The 16,036-nt window shown below is 39.8% G+C and overlaps 1 protein-coding gene across 5 annotated transcripts in view; it reads right to left on the bottom strand.

Moving 5' to 3' along the window:
- The window catches only part of Hectd1 (HECT domain E3 ubiquitin protein ligase 1), a 79,509-nt gene that overhangs the window by 26,202 nt on the left and 37,271 nt on the right, over window positions 1-16,036 (bottom strand). For 2 of the 5 annotated variants that reach the window (XM_050138827.1, XM_050138829.1), the window contains exons 18-26: window positions 15,402-15,496; window positions 13,703-13,808; window positions 10,316-10,450; window positions 9,378-9,517; window positions 8,750-9,073; window positions 7,221-7,387; window positions 6,955-7,131; window positions 2,395-3,231; window positions 1,569-1,790 (exon numbers count right to left, since the gene is read on the bottom strand). In XM_050138827.1, coding sequence (XP_049994784.1) covers window positions 1,569-1,790; window positions 2,395-3,231; window positions 6,955-7,131; window positions 7,221-7,387; window positions 8,750-9,073; window positions 9,378-9,517; window positions 10,316-10,450; window positions 13,703-13,808; window positions 15,402-15,496 — 2,203 coding nt within the window. The remainder of the gene's footprint in view (window positions 1-1,568; window positions 1,791-2,394; window positions 3,232-6,954; window positions 7,132-7,220; window positions 7,388-8,749; window positions 9,074-9,377; window positions 9,518-10,315; window positions 10,451-13,702; window positions 13,809-15,401; window positions 15,497-16,036) is intronic. The other 3 variants (XM_050138830.1, XM_050138832.1, XM_050138828.1) reach the window with 2 other exon arrangements.

The following is a 16,036-nucleotide window of genomic DNA, read 5'->3' as shown; positions in this document are numbered from 1 at the left end:
AAAAAAAAAAAAAAATAGGGAGCATGACCAAAGGCTGGGTGGGAAAAGGCACTGAATTCATCTTGACAGGTAGACAGCCTTTTTGTAAGTAATTACTTCTTAAGGAATTTATCCTGAGGACATTCCCAGCAATACAATCCTAAATTGTACACACATTTATGGGAAGGAAAAAGTTATAACTACAAAAAGTATATAATTTGGGGGCTGGAGAGATGGCTCAGTGGTTAAGAGTACTGGTTGCTCTTTCAGAGGTCCTGAGTTCAATTCCCAGCAACCACATGGTGGCTCACAACTATTTATAATGAGATCTGGGGCCCTCTTCTGGCTTGCAGGCATACATGGAGGCAGAATGTTGTAAACATAATAAATAAATCTTTTAAAAAAAAAGTATATAATTTGTCATGATAATCCCATAGTGGAATATTGGTAGTAATCCCAAGTGTTGTAAAAACACATTCAGTATTAGGATGTATTTTCAGATTTACCGAGTAAAAGAACTGACTGAAAGACCTAATTCCCTTTTGTGTATTGTGCGCGTGTGTGCACACGAGCACCAGACATGTACTTGATCAGGTCTGGATGATAGGGACTCTACATTTTCTATTAAAATTTTTTTCTAGTATGATAAAAGAACCACATATTCTTTTAAGCGTTAAAAAACAATCTGTATTAGTGTTTTGCCTGCATATATGCATGGATGAAACAAGCATGCCAAGTGCCTCAGAGGCCAGCAGAGGGCACCCATTTGCTGGCGCTCCAGATGCTTGTGAGCTGCCCCGTGGGTGCTGGGAACTGAACCCGGTCCTCTGCAATAACAGTAGGTGTTCCTACCTGCTGAGCCCTCTCTCTAGTTCCTTTTTAAAAACACTGAAAGAATCAAATAGCTTTTGTCTCTGAATACTGTACAGAAGCCATGAAAACAAAACTTCAGAGCTTTCAGCCTGGCGTGGTGGTGCACACCTTTAATCCCAGTACTAGGGAGGCAGAGGCAGGCTGATCTCAAGTGTTTTTATTGAGCTAAACATTTCCCCCACTCCTCTAAATTAAAAAATTTCATTTTATGCGTTTTTTTTTTTTTTTTTTTTTTTTTTGGCCAGCATGTATATCTGTGTACCGCACACATGCCACATCCTTGAAAGTCAGAAGAGATGCTGAGTCCCTTGGAGCTGGAGTTATGGACGGCTATGAGGTGCTATGTGGGTGTTGGGACAAGAACCCACATCTTCTGCAAGACCAACAAGTGCTCTTAAACCCTGAGCCATCTCTCCAACCCATATATTCAGATAACTGTAATACTCCACATCATGAGTTTTCATATTCTATGAAGACATTTATATGAAAGGTTATAGATATCTGAGAATAGTGCACACCTTAAATCCCGGCACTCAGGAGGCAGGGACAGGTGGATTCCTTGAGTTTAAGGCCAGTCCAATTACATAGTTTTAGACCACCTAAGACTACAAAGCGAGACCTTACCTTAAGCTCCCATATCACCAAGCATAAAGCACAAGCATGACATATGTAACATACATCAAATGCCAATACACAACCTTCATACTGTCACTTACCATATAAGGAATACTCAGCCTCCTGACCCGTGTCGCTCTCACTAGAGGTTGATGTGAGGCTGGTGGTTAAAGTATTACTTAACGATTGACCCACTGATAAAACTGTTGTCGCCGTAGCTACATTGCTGCTGCTAGTAACACTGGATGTTGACATTGTCACTGTGGATGTAGTACCGGGTGTGGTCAAGTTAGGGAAACTCTGAGCACCCATAAGAGGAGAAGCTAAAAATAAAAATGAAGCGAATCAGTTAAAATACATAGGATTGTAGGAACCTCAGAAAAAAACCCACAAGACAGTTTTCCAAACACCATGAAACACATTCATAATGAAAACATTGAAAAGCAACAACTTTGGGAACCCAACTAAAAACCAACTAAGAAAACTACCATTTTAAAAAACACTATTATCTTCAAAATATTTAAAGCATAGCTTTTACAAAAAGAGAAACAAAAGAAATAATTTTACTGTAATTTCTATGGGAATTACTTGGACCCATTAATAACTTACATTAGAATTAGATAGCTTTCAGAAGCTAAAATGAACACAGGAGTAAGTGAAAGCTATACTACTATATAGCGTCACTATTTAATATTTAATAGTCATCTACTTTGTCATGTAATTTTGTTGTTTAATCACTTACTATAAATACAAGCTAATCTGAATTCTTAAAACTGAGACTCTTCAGAACCTGACTTCCCAGCGCCAAGGCGCTGCACCTGATGTAGTGTCTGGCACGGCTAACAGCAGCTGAAGGCTGCACCAGAACACCCTGATGCTGTGTCCCCGGGGTAGAAGCACTGGCCCCAGAAGGAAGAGCTCACTTACTTGCGGTGCTCATCACATTCCTCCCCAGGGTATTAGTGTTGTTATCACTGCTGCTTCGGCTCAGGTTCATGTTGTTCGTGGCATTAGTCCGTGCTATGTTTGCCACTCTCCTTACAAAACTCTCCAAGCTAGACGTTTCTCTCGAGGACAAGTTAGGTACACTTGCACTGGAGCTCATAGGGGCCCCAGCAGCCAACAAGGAACTCACTGACAGTCGGTTACTTGCTGAAGAACTAAGGGGGCGCTGTGAAGCTGCTTCCTTGTTAGTTAATTCAGATACTGAACTAACATCAGGAGAGCTGACACTGACAATCCCCATGGATATTGCACTAGACTCCCCAGGAGCTCGGACAGAACTATCGGTGCCTAGCTTCCTCTCCGCATTTTCACTTCCTGTTTCCGCTGTCAGGGTGCTGGTGCTTGCACTGGAAGATGACCCTACTTCTGTTTGAGGGACGTTTTCAGCAGATGAAAGAACAACAATTGGTTCAAGTACATCAGCTCCTGAAACTATACTGTGTTCCATTACAATTTCTGATCTCCGTTCCGTTTTGGTCGAACCCAAGCTGATGTCGCTGCTACTGGCCACGCTACACACAGAACTGCTGCTTCCTTTTCTACTTGAGGAGCCTGCAGCAGCAGACGTCTTGTCTGGACAGTTGTTTTTCACCAAGCTGCTCCATGATTGCGTTGTGCCTGAAACAGTGGATGAAACAGGTTTGGGTGATGCCACTGTATCAGGGTCGTACCCTGGTGCAAGCTTGAGGTCAAATTTTCCTTCTGCGCCCATACGGTAAGAGTTTGAGCCACCAGCATCCCAGGTGACATCAATCCAGCCTGGAAAGGGACAGGAGTTTGTGAGACCCAGCAGAAAGCAGAGAGGAGCGTGTCAGACAGTAGCTCCACAATGTGGGATCGGCGATTCGTCAGTGCTGTACTTGCTGCATTACTAACCACTTACAGTCTGTCAGCTAAGAGGTATTAAAATACGACTTCATACTATTGAGATCCATTTAATCCATACAAAATAATACTAGGAAAAAGATTGCACAGTATACACAAGGTTTCTGGAGACCTAGAAAATTCTTCCTCGTATTACATTTATCTCTGGACATCCCAAGACTGTGATAGTCTTCTGTTGGTTTGGTTTTTAGGGACAGGGTTTCTCTGTGTAGCCCCTGGTTGTCCTTGAACTCACTCTGTAAACCAGGCTGGTCTCAGAGACTTGTGCCACCACCACCTGGCCATATTTAAAAACACTGTAAAAGTGATATTTGTATCTATTCTGTTAAAACGGACAGGGGGAGATCTTATCAAATGGTTCTGAGGATGAAATCCAAGGCCTAGCACATACAGGCACCTACCACTGAGCTATATCCCCAACCTCAGGAGCAATTTCTTTAAATGTAAAAGAAAAGTACTGAGATTTCAAATTCAACAAGTGAAAAACTTTGAACTGTTAATATGACTATGTGAACAAATGTTCTTCCTATGAAGAAGTGCTAACTCACAATTTCTAAGGTTGAATAAATCCTGAAAGTGACAGGTAAGACATTTCTGTGTCACTTATAGAAATTTTAGGTTACTTGCACAAAGAAAATAAGCTGGTATTTCAGCTGTTTTCTCAAAGCTTATTGGCTATTTATATCTTATGGCTAAGTTTACTAGATTTGAATCAGCACAAAAACATATTAGAAACAATTTTAAAACAGGTTGAGATCTTTTAGAATTTATAAACTAAAGCTAATAACAGTTCTAAATTTTTTAATCTATATCTACTTCTATTAGAAATACGTTACTTTTTATTTAAAGGATAATAAAATTCCAAAACAAAAAAAATAATAGATTAGGAAGGGAACTAATAGATTTCAGTCTTACTAGGAGCTAACTACCTACATTAAGATGTAGACGTGCCAGAGCTTAAGCAAGTTCCAGTACCCGAGCACTGACACGCCACACAACTACCACACACGAAATTCATGTTATGAAGCTCAGAGGAGCACTGAGCCATCTGCAGATTATCTGTTCATGAGGCATTCGAAAGAAAAACTGACCACCCGAAATCTACATAAGCTGAAACATTATTCCAATTTGTATTTATATGCTGAAATAACTTTTGAAGACCCAACATTAAACTATCTCTTCTGCTTCAGAGAAAGTCTAAGAAAAGGAAAGATTCAAAACATTATACCAATATTAAATAAAGGTCTGTACTGCACTGATACCAGTGTATAGTGAAATATCCAAAATACTTATACTTACAAAGTATTCCATATTTAGGTATGAAAACAATTATTATACAATAACATATTAATACGTTTTATCCAGAAGGCAGGTGAATCATAATTTGCCTTGACCACTGAATAGATGAAGTTTAACTAAGTATCTTTACAAATTTGTAGAACAAGTGAACAATGGATAGTTCTACCAACAGAGACTTCAGACAGCAAGGAGAGGACTGGAAGAATGTGGGACTATACTAAAAAGTGTGCATTGTTCATATTAGGTTTGAGAAAATGTCAAAAAGGTGAACAGAGATGATACCCAAACTATTTCTACACTCAAACACAGATTAAAAAGACAGGATTAGTAAAAATTACCTATTGTGGCTATTATATTTGATTTGTTAAAAGCTCTCTGCGACATGTTTGAAGCCAAAATTGCACTGTAACATTTGAAGGATCAGAAACATGTGTCTTTCTTGAATTTTAAGTTCTGAAATGAAGATTTGAATTTGCTTTTTTTGGGGAAGGATTTATTTACTTATTATGTATAAAATGTTCTGCCTGCATGTATGCCTGAATGCCAGAAGAGGACACCAGATCTTCATTACAGATGATTGTGAGCAACCATGTGGTTGCTGGGAATTGAACTCAGGACCTCTGGAAAAGAAGCCAGTTCTCTTGACCTCTGAGCCATCTCTCCAGCCCAAACATTCTAATTTTCTCATGTGTATTAGCTGACTCCGTTCAGAAAAAAATGAACCGTATCCCATGTCAGTAGCTAACATCCTCTTAGTAACCCACACACTTCAATTTATAACAGAAATTAACAAGAATAAGCCAGCTAAAAAATAATAATGTTTTCATATCTTATCTGAATGGTGCTCTTGTTATCTCAACCATTTTACATTTTACATTTTATCTCACTGCAAGCCTACTATGATTTTAGTTGTTTTCCGTCAACTATAGAATGCTATAGAAATGTTTGTGGTGACTTTCAAAGAATTTCCATTTTTTAAAACAACATTAACTTATTTATTAAAGTATTTAAATTAAATGTTTTTAATCACATTAAAGTAAATACTTTATAAAACCAAACGTTAACTATTCTAAGTTCTATCTTCTTTGATTTTTATTTTTAGAGACATGATCTCTAATCCAGGAACACCACCAGGCCTGGCTATGTGGGGCTGAGGATCAAACTCAGAGCTTCATGAACAGTAGGCAGGCACTCTACCAACTAAGCGAAATTCCCGAGCCATGTTTCTTATAGCTCTTTAAATATTTAGGAAAAGAAGATAAACATTTTATATTTTTAAATGCTCAGTACAATCGGTAAGAATCTAGTTCAAGCAAATGTTTAAAAAAAAATAGTCAGCAGGAAAACTGCTTAGGGAGTTAAGACTTAGTTTATTATTGGGTAAGGACGTTTCTAGAATCTACAGCACAAAGGTCAAAATGAACGTACTTGCTTTGCACAGTTAGTCCTACTAAAGAAGGCAGTTTAAACTCCTCCAGAGGCTGGTAGACCCAGCACCCCTAAATGAACTAACTAAGAGATCAAGAAACTGTATTCCTAGTCTTTGCTCTATTGAACACTAATTCTTTTTTTCCTTACATGTCTTTAAATACAGTGTGAAAAGGTACTACCTAAATCCTGAGACTACTAAGAAAAAACACAGAAAATTACAATCAGGATTTACTTGTACCTTGACAACAATATACTAAGGAACAAGAGATGGAATGTATCTTGAAGATAATTAATACTAGTTTAATAATCATTCTACAATATTAGCAAATAGATTTTAATAAAATCTAGTAAGTTTTTGTTTGTTCATTTCTAAGTAAGTTTTTAATTCTTTAAAAAAATATATTTATTTATTTATTGTATACAATATTCTGTCTGTGTATATGTCTGCAAGCCAGAAGAGGGCACCAGACCCCATTACAGATGGTTGTGAGCTACCATATGGTTGTTGGGAATTGAACTCAGGACCTTTGGAAGAGCAAGCAAAGCTCTTAACTTCTGAGCCATCTCTCCAGCCCCATAAGTTTTTAATTTTTAGAAGGAGTCTCAAGCATGAAGCTCTGGTTGGCCTGGAACTATTAGGCTGACCTCATACTCAGATCCACTATCTCTACCTCCCAGGTACTGAGAATAAAGATGTAAGGCACCAAGGCCAGCTTCGCTTTTTCATTTTAATGTGAAATCATTATTATCAGTTCTACAAAGGTCTGATATAGTCATGCGATTTACAAATTGTCCAAAGACCAAAGAAATAGCTGTAGTATCATTTAATACATGACCCCAACACCAAGCGTCCGAAGCCCCACTCACCATTGTGCAGCTCCCCTGTGACAGTGCCTTCTCCCTGAGGGCTGCCGTCCTGATCTCGCCACTTCCAGTCAAGGCCTCTGATAACACGTGCTCCAGGAACCATGTACCTGAGGACTTGGGAGCGCACGAGGCGCCTCTGCCTTCTAAGATTTGCTTCTGCTTCTTTAGCTGCTTTACCTACGAGATCAGAATTAGGGAGACAGAAGCCAGGTCACTTTCAAAAACCAGCTGTAAATACTTAGAGAAGTCTCGTGTCCTCTCATTACCTAGCTGGTCTTCACATACGCCGTTGACAGTGCCATAGAGCTCGAATCCAGAGAGCGAGAGGTAGTGTGTCTGTCCACTGGCATTCTTCCCCATCTGTTTGATCCGCACGTGGCGCCACCCCTGTTTCTCATCCTTCGCTGGGTCAAGTGGCCAAGTTGCAGTTGATCTGTGGATGCAATAGACAGAAAGTGTTTGAAAATATGTGATTTAAAAAAGATAGAATCACATGAAAAGGTATTGGAAGTGAGAAGATTTTCTTACACAATAAAAAACTTTAGAATATACCCTTAATACCCACTTAAAATTTGACTAAAAAAAAAAAAAAAAGCCAGGCATGGTAGCACATGCCTTTAAGCCCAGGAAACAGAGGCAGATGGATCATTATAAGTTCAAAGCCAGCCAGCCTCGTCTACAGTGAGTTACAAGCCATCAACGATTATACAGTGAGAGCCTGTCTCAGAAAACAAAATTGATTTAAAAATGGCTAATAAATTAAATATGAAATTTTAAAAATACTTAATTTAGTTTATAATGTCAAAAGATTTGATTTGCAAAATGCATATGGCAGATAATATTTAAAAGGAAAAAAATCTTTAAAATGAAATCTTTGTAAATTCTTGCCATTTTAAATGTATTTAAATTTTTTCTTTTAGAAAATTTTTATGTCTTTTTTTAAAGATTTATTATGTATACAACACACATATTTATTATGTATCCTCACACGCCAGAAGAGGGCACCTGATATAATGATATCATAACAGATGGTTGTTAGCCACCATGTGGCTGCTGGGAGTTGGAACTCACGACCTGTGGAAGAACACCAGTGCTCTTAACCACTGAGCCATCTCTCCAGACCGAGAATTTTTTTTTTTAAATTTAACTTTATGTGCACTGGTGTGAAGGTGTCAGGCCCCGTGGAACTGGAGTTACAGATAGCTGTAAAACTGCTGGGAACTGAACCTCGGTCCTCTAGAAGAACAGGCAGTGTTCTTAACTACTAAGTCGTCTCTCCAGCTCCTAGAGTGTGTGTGTGTGTGTGTGTGTGTAAACATATGTGCAAGGACACTCATCTGTAGAGGTTAGAGTTAGGAGCTGTGGATTCTGTGACTCAGGCGATGAGGCTAGGCAACAAAGGCCTTAACCCAAGGGCCACCTTGCTGGCCTCTACTGATACTTTAGCATTTTCAATACAGCCAGTATTTCAAAATGTCAATGTCTAGCCAGGCGATGTTGGCGCACGCCTTTAATCCCAGCACTCGGGAGGCAGAGGCAGGCGGATCTCTGTGAATTCGAGGCCAGCCTGGTCTACAAGAGCTAGTTCCAGGACAGGAATCAAAAGCTACAGAGAAACCCTGTCTCGAAAAAGAAAAAAAAAATGTCAGTGTCTACACTACATATCAAGTGATTTGTTTTTACGGAGAAAATCTTGTTTCAATATTTCAAAAAACAGAGCTCTACAATACACAAGTATAAAAATAAACAAGGCTCTTTACTGAGTTCCCCAATTTGCAAAGACTCCTCAACTAACCCTGGTTCATTGAGACTGCAGTCATCAACATGGGTATACAGAGAAGTCCAGTTCTGTCCATCTTTGGATACCTGGAAAACCCAATTTCTCAGTGCAGACCTTCCATAGCCACGAGCATGGCGCAGTGTGTACGCCGATGGTATTACCCAGACACCTAGGTCTATGGCAAACCAGGCATTCTTGTCATCGTTGCTGTGACAGTTTAAAGCTGAATTATCACGACTCAGTATGTCTTCCAAGCGACCATACGGCAGATTTCTTCCCTCTGATGACGTTACTACCACAAGTCCATACGCGGCAGGATTCACCCATTCATACGCAGTTCTATACAAAAATCAAAATTAAAACAGGAGAAATTAACATTAAGGCAATTTGCATTGGTTCATATTTGTTCTTAATTCCAGTCACAAACTAAGAATGATGGTGCACTCCTGTAATCAATTAGAGGCAGGAGGACCAGGAATCCAAGGTTACCCTTGATGACATAGCCAGCTGAAGGCCAACCTGGGTATAATCTTACAATTAACCTATAAGATAAATTCTTTCAGTAGAAGAACGTTCAGTGTGTATCTAACAATTTACTCTCCCAGCTAAGCACTGTCATTTTAGCTGACAGGAAATAACTTACTTTGCATTTGTCCCAATCCAGTAAATGATTCCATTTTCATCAAAATCATGCTGGTGTCGAAATATAAAATTTTGGCCTTCTCTTAATTTTCGAACAAAAACAAATGAGGATCGGTCAAAATCATACCACTGCTTTGCTACCTAAATAAAGTAAACACACAAGACTGTCACCTTGAACTCCATCTGAATGCACAGTAAGCCACCCTTTCCAACCTTTTCAAAGTCAGCCATGTTATAACATGACATTTTTAAAATATCACCTAGCCAGGAGTTAAGCACGTGAAGACTATATAAAATAATAAAATGCCCCACAGATACAGAGCTCCATGATCAGCCACACGGTTGGCCTGTGCATTTGTTTCTGCAATGCTGGAGAACTGCACTCAGGACTTTACATGTGAATGATATCGCTCAGCCACTTACCAAACCAGAGTACGTCCCAGATATTATTCTAATAGAAAAAAGTCCGTATTATAAAATGATATCATTACAGTATACAAAAACATTTTCTATTCTCACTAGTTTCAAAAACCTTTAAAGTTATAGAACATTCAAATTAAGAAGCAGCTGTCAAGAGCGGGAGAGATGGCTCAGAGGTTAAGAGCATTGCCTGCTCTTCCAGAGGTCCTGAGTTCAATTCCCAGCGACCACATGGTGGCTCACAACCATCTGTAATGAGATCTGTCACCCTCTTCTGGCGTGCAGGCATACATGAAGGCAGAATTTTATATACATAATAAATAAGTAAATAAATAAATAAAAATAAACATCTTTATGTTCAAGGTGCTGGTAATACTATTTTCTAAAGTATCTCTAAAAACAGAATCACTGGGCACAATTATATTACCATACTCTGTATATGTATTTTCTTTATGGCAAATGGTTAAAGCAATGTGGAGAATGCCCACTTCGAGAAGACCCTGCCGGGTAGGAGCTCACCATTTTCAGCAGATACTGTTCCAGAGACTCAACTGTAGCCAAGGGCTCCATCTTCAGCATTCTGCCAGTCCGATCTATCAACGCAGTCTCACCAGGGGCACGTTCCAGCCGAAAGCGTAATCTTCTTGTGAGTATCTACACAGAAACAATCAACAGTCGACAGAAAACATGCGTCGCTGTTAGAATAATAAAAATGATTCACAGACATGAACACAAGCAAATAAGTGTATTAAAAAAGTACAGTCATAATGGGAGGATAAAGCCACAAGTAGTGGCTTATCTACAATACCAGTGGTTGGGAAAAAGAGGCAGGAGAATTGCCATGAGTTTGAAGCCAGACTGGGTGACCTACACAATCAGGCTTCAAAAAAAATAAAAGAAAAAAAGAATCCAAGGGCTTAGATCAATAAATGTTTCTACACGACTTGTAAAAGGTTCAATGATTGACAGTGATTAACAAGGGAAAAAGTAACTTACTAGAATTTCTAAACTTCAAATATATTATATATCTATATATACTTATATATTTTATATTAACTTATAAGTAAAATTACAAAGTACATTCACAAACTGAGCTAGGTATGGTGGTGCATGCCTTTAATCCTAACACTAGAGAGACAGAGACAATCGGATCTCTATGAGTTTGAGGCCAGCCTGGTCTATAGAGAGATACATAGTGAGAAGGAATCGCCCAAAAAACAAAAGTAGATGAAATGTATAGCTTCTAAGTCATAAATTAAAGTTAAGAAGCTAATCAGCTTATTCCTTTGCGACCACACCATGTATGACCTGAGGCTAGTGAACCTTTCATAGTGTCCATTTATTATCTGTGTATGTGAGAGTGCACCCTTGCACAGTGGAGATCAAGAGGACAGCCAATCCACAGGCGTCAACCTCTCTACAGCACATGCATTCTAGGAGTCAAACGCAGATCAAGCTGGGCAGCAAGCACTCACTGGCTCTTAAGTTAGGGTTTTGTCCTGGAAGCTGCAATGTGACACAATGAGCCACGCCACAGACTCCTTTGTCCAATCTTTATTTCCAAATTTTCACTGCAGAGTCTGGTTCGAGGCCTCTGGTATCATTACACCACCAACGCTAGGTCCTCACTTTGTGGAGATCCTGCAGCTCTGGATCCGCAGGGCATAGATGAGGTAGGAGGTTGGGTACTGGGGACAGCTCTCCCATGCTCACAACACTGGAGCTGGCTCACCTAATCCTGTGCTAACAGAGTTAGCTTTATGGTGGTGCCCTGCTGAGGTGCAGGGCAAGCCCGGGATAGCCTTGCCTCAGGCGTTGATGGGTGGGTGAGGGGAGTGTTTCCTTTTTAAATATTCTTATTAGATTTAGTTATTTGGCTGGGGCAGAGGATGTGGTAGTCAGAAAACAACCTGTGGGAATCAGTTCTCCTTTTACCATGTGGGTCCTGGAGAATTAACTCAGGTTCCCAGTCTTGATGGCAAATGTCTTTACCTGCTGAGAAGTCTCTCAAGCTCAAGAAAGTTAGTTTTCAGTGTTAGCATCGAGAACTTAGACTCAGCTGAAGGAGAGCCTCCACTGAGATGTCTAGATGAGTGTGGCCTAGAGACATGCTCACAGGGGATTGTCTTAACTGACAGAAAAAGAGCCAGCCCAGCTGTGGCAGCAACAATTTCAGAGTGCAGGAAGCTCCTGACTAAGCAGGCAGGCAGCATGGGTGCTCTGAGTGAGGTGCTGTGACCAGCTGTGCCAAGGCCCGCTTCTGAGACCACCCCCAGGGTGGACTGGAATCTGGAATCATAGTCCGTTATCCCTTTCTCCCCTAAATTGTTTGCAATCAGTTAACTGGAATATCTCACCACAGCAACAGAAGGAACTAGGATACCAGCATCTAATAAACTTAAAAAGGCAAGGTAATTTTTTTGTTTGATACATTTTAGTATGCAACCAATTTTAACAAGCTTTGTTTCTGCATAATCTAAAGTCTTACAGAAACACTGGCTACTTGTATATTCGGCACATTTCTGATCTTTCTTCTTTGGGTTTTATACAAACTTCTGAAATGAAAAAACATACAGGGCTGGGTTGTGGCTCAGCCAGTAGAGTACTTGTCCGGGGCAATCCCTAGCACCACAGAAACCCAGCATGGTGGCTCACACCTGTCACTCCAGGAGTTCAAGGTCATCCTCACCTACTTAAGGCCAGCCTGGGTTCTGTAAAATCCAGTCCCAAAATCAAACCAACAAACAAAAACACTGAATGAGTATGAAATAAACGACACTGGAAGACATTAAGAATATTTGTTGCTCTTGTAGAGGACCAGGATTTGTTTCCCAGAACCCACATGGAAACTTACAAAACAACACAACAAAAAGAGTTTAATTTGAACACATGGGTTAGGAGGAGCTCAGAGTCATTTTCAACTACACAGTGAGTTTGAAGACATCGTAGACAACATGAGACCCAGTCTGAAGTTTAAAAAAGAAAAACAAGCCTCCATGTTTAAATACTTTCATTTTTTTCTTTATCTCAACACAGACAGCCAACAAAGAGATGTGATAAGACTACAGTCTGAATGTCTGTACAAGCGAGCAGGAGCTGGAAGGTGGTGAGGTGAAATCAGAGATTAGAAAGAAGGGTGAGCATGGTGACACGTGCCTGTAGCGCAGCAGCAGAGGGGCAGAGGGGCGGGGTCTCTCTGAGCTCCAGGCCAGCCTGCACCTCATCTCAAAAAGAAAGGAAAGAAAGATAAAAACCTACAGGCACGTGTTCATTCTCCTTAGCAGTGGAACTCGTGGTTAGAGGAAACCCCTTATCAGACACCAAATCTGCCCAGGCAGTTACATACAAATGTCCAGCCTCCAAAACTGTGCTATCATCTGCTTCTTATATCTTGATTTTTTTTCTTATAGCAGACCAGGCTTAATTTATAATTTTTAGAACATTTAGCTAGATTTTTCAAGTTAAAAAATGGGACAGGGCAATTCAATGCCCTCTTCTGGCTTCCTCTGGTACTGCATGCATGTAGTTCATTTACATGAATATGAAACATTCATACACATAAATCTTTCTTTTAAAAAAATCAAAAGTTTGGGCTGAAGAGATAAGAACACAGGATGCTCTTCCAGAGGTCCTGTGTTCAATTCCCAGCAACCACATGGTAGCTCACAACCATGCGTAATGAGATCTGTTGCACTCTTCTGGCCTGAAAGCAGATATACAGACAGAACATTGTATACATAATAAATAAATCTTAAAAAAAAAAAATCAAATGGCATTTCAATTAGAAATTTAAAAATTAACCTTAAAATTTTCTTAATCAATATACACAAAGGCATGTCTTAAAATAAAAAGTATATCATTGTTCCTAAATGCACTCAGTTTTATAAAGGGCTGTTTCGCGGTTACCTGGAGGTTATATGTGGATCCTGGTGTGTCATACAAATGAAGAGGTAGTCGTTCAATAGATTCTAATACAGCTATTAACTTTCGAATTAATGCAACTGCGGGTCTGCTGTGAAGACAGAATGAGAGCGTTTATGTAACTTGTGCAAACATTCATATATACGTCTCAACTACCAAATTCACATAACCCTCAGCTCTCTGTATCAAACAACTCCCTATATTAGACAATTCCTTGCTTACAGCTAATTATTTGTGTGACCAATCAGAAGGTCAGACAATGACGTCCAGCAGCTGGTTCTCTCATTCCAGCGTGTGTATCCAGGGATTGAAATCAGATCCCACAGACCTTAGCAATCATGAGCAGTGGGAAATACTCCAGAGATACTCTCCTAACTCAATTTCTTTGCTTCAGAGTCACACACATGGGCTAGAGAAATGGCTGTGCTGCTCCTGCAGAGGACTTGAGTTTGGTTGCCACACTCACACCTGGGGGCTCAAAACCACCTGTACAGCCAGCTCCAGAGGATCTGATGTCCTCTTCTGACCTTCGAAGGAATCTGTGCTTATATATACCCAAAGATAAGAGACTAATGAAATTCTCAATTAAATACAAAGCAAACGTAAAGTTAAATATTTAGAGAGCTATAATATGTGCTACATTTAGGGCAGTAATATTTTCTTTTCTTCGTCTTTTCATTGGGAGAAAGGGTTTGATAAGGCACCAGTGCTCAGCTCTCTTGCCTCTGCTTCCTTAGTGCAAGGATTACATACATGTTGTCACTACACCTGGTTGAACACAGAAACATTTCAATTGTGAGGGCTGGAGAGATGGCTCAGAGGTTAAGAGCATTGCCTGCTCTTCCAAAAGTCCTGAGTTCAATTCCCAGCAACCACATGGTGGCTCACAACCATCTGTAATGAGATCTGGCGCCCTCTTCTGGCCTGAAGGCACACATACATACAGACAGAATATTGTATACATAATAAATAAATATATATACAAAAAAGAAACATTTCAATTGTTACCCACAAAGATACAATATACACTCCAGTGAAATGTGACTTATTATAGAAACTTCACAACATTCAAAAGTAGAAAAAAAAGAGTTAAATATACCGTAAACACCCCCAAAATCCAGCTTACACAATTCACCACTAATGGCCAACCTGCTTTTATTTATATACCCAGAAGACCGCATTCCATTCTATTTTGAAGGAAATGACAGTGTGCCATTTCTTCCAGAGGGATTTTATGTCCTTACAAAAGGATAGAGTATCCATGTCACAGGCAAAGAACTAACAACCAGTCAATAATATCACTCATTTAACCAATGCTCAACTGGTGGGAATTCTTTATTTAGTCAGGCTGGTCTTGAACTCAATCCTCCTGATGCCGTCTCCTAAGTAATAGGATTACTGATGTGTGGTGAACCACCACATCCAGCTTTTTATAACTGTGGAACAGATGCTTACGATGTAGTCCATGCTGCCCTCAAAGAGCATGTGGCTGACTGTATCTTAAACAGCTGCAGTCCTGACACAAATGGCTTACTTTCTTTTACTAGATTCAAATAACATTTCAATTTTTTCATTTACATTTTTCAAGCTACTTTCACTGAGTAGGGTGATTGCCTTGTGTGGATGAACATATGTATTTCAACTCTGCACAGCATAAACATACTGTACAGCCTCTGGAGTTTACCTTTCATCGTCTTCACTTTCACTAAAGGCTGTTTTGAAGACATTTATTCTTTCTACCAGTTGACTACAATCTTGCTTCATATCCAAATCTATGCTCTAGAGAAAAACAGAAAGTAGGTAAAATAAAAGCATATTTATAGACTTTACTCCAATTTATCAGAAGCTTATAAAGACATGAATATTTTAAGTTATCAATACAATTTCAGTAAGCTCATTACTCATTCAGTCTTTCAATTAAAAAAAATTCCTGTATGCTCAGTAGGCAGGCAGGTATCTCTGCAGGCAGTAACTGACACACAGGTGTTTCTCTGTAGGAAGTGATCGACACACTGGTGTTTCTCTGCAGGCAGTGATTGACACGCAGGTGTTTCTCTGCAGGCAGTGATCGACAGGCAGGTGTTTCTCTGCAGGCAGTGATCAACACACAGGTGTCTCTACAGGCAGTGATTGACACACAGGTGTTTCTCTGTAGGTGGTGATCGACACACAGGTGTTTCTCTGTAGGCAGTGATTGACCATGCAGATGTTTCTCTGCAGGTGGTAATGGAAAAGCGGGTGTTTCTCTACAGGCAGGATCGACAAGCAGGTGTTTCTCTATGGGTAGTAACTGACACACAGGTGTTCCTCTGTACACAG

Source organism: Alexandromys fortis, unplaced genomic scaffold (assembly GCF_014885135.2).
Source record: "Alexandromys fortis isolate MF-2015 unplaced genomic scaffold, M_Fortis_MF-2015_v1.1 scaffold_35, whole genome shotgun sequence".
Lineage (NCBI taxonomy): Eukaryota > Metazoa > Chordata > Mammalia > Rodentia > Cricetidae > Alexandromys > Alexandromys fortis.
The sequence above is the reverse complement of the archived record's forward strand: the minus strand, read 5'-3'. Positions and strand labels throughout refer to the sequence as shown.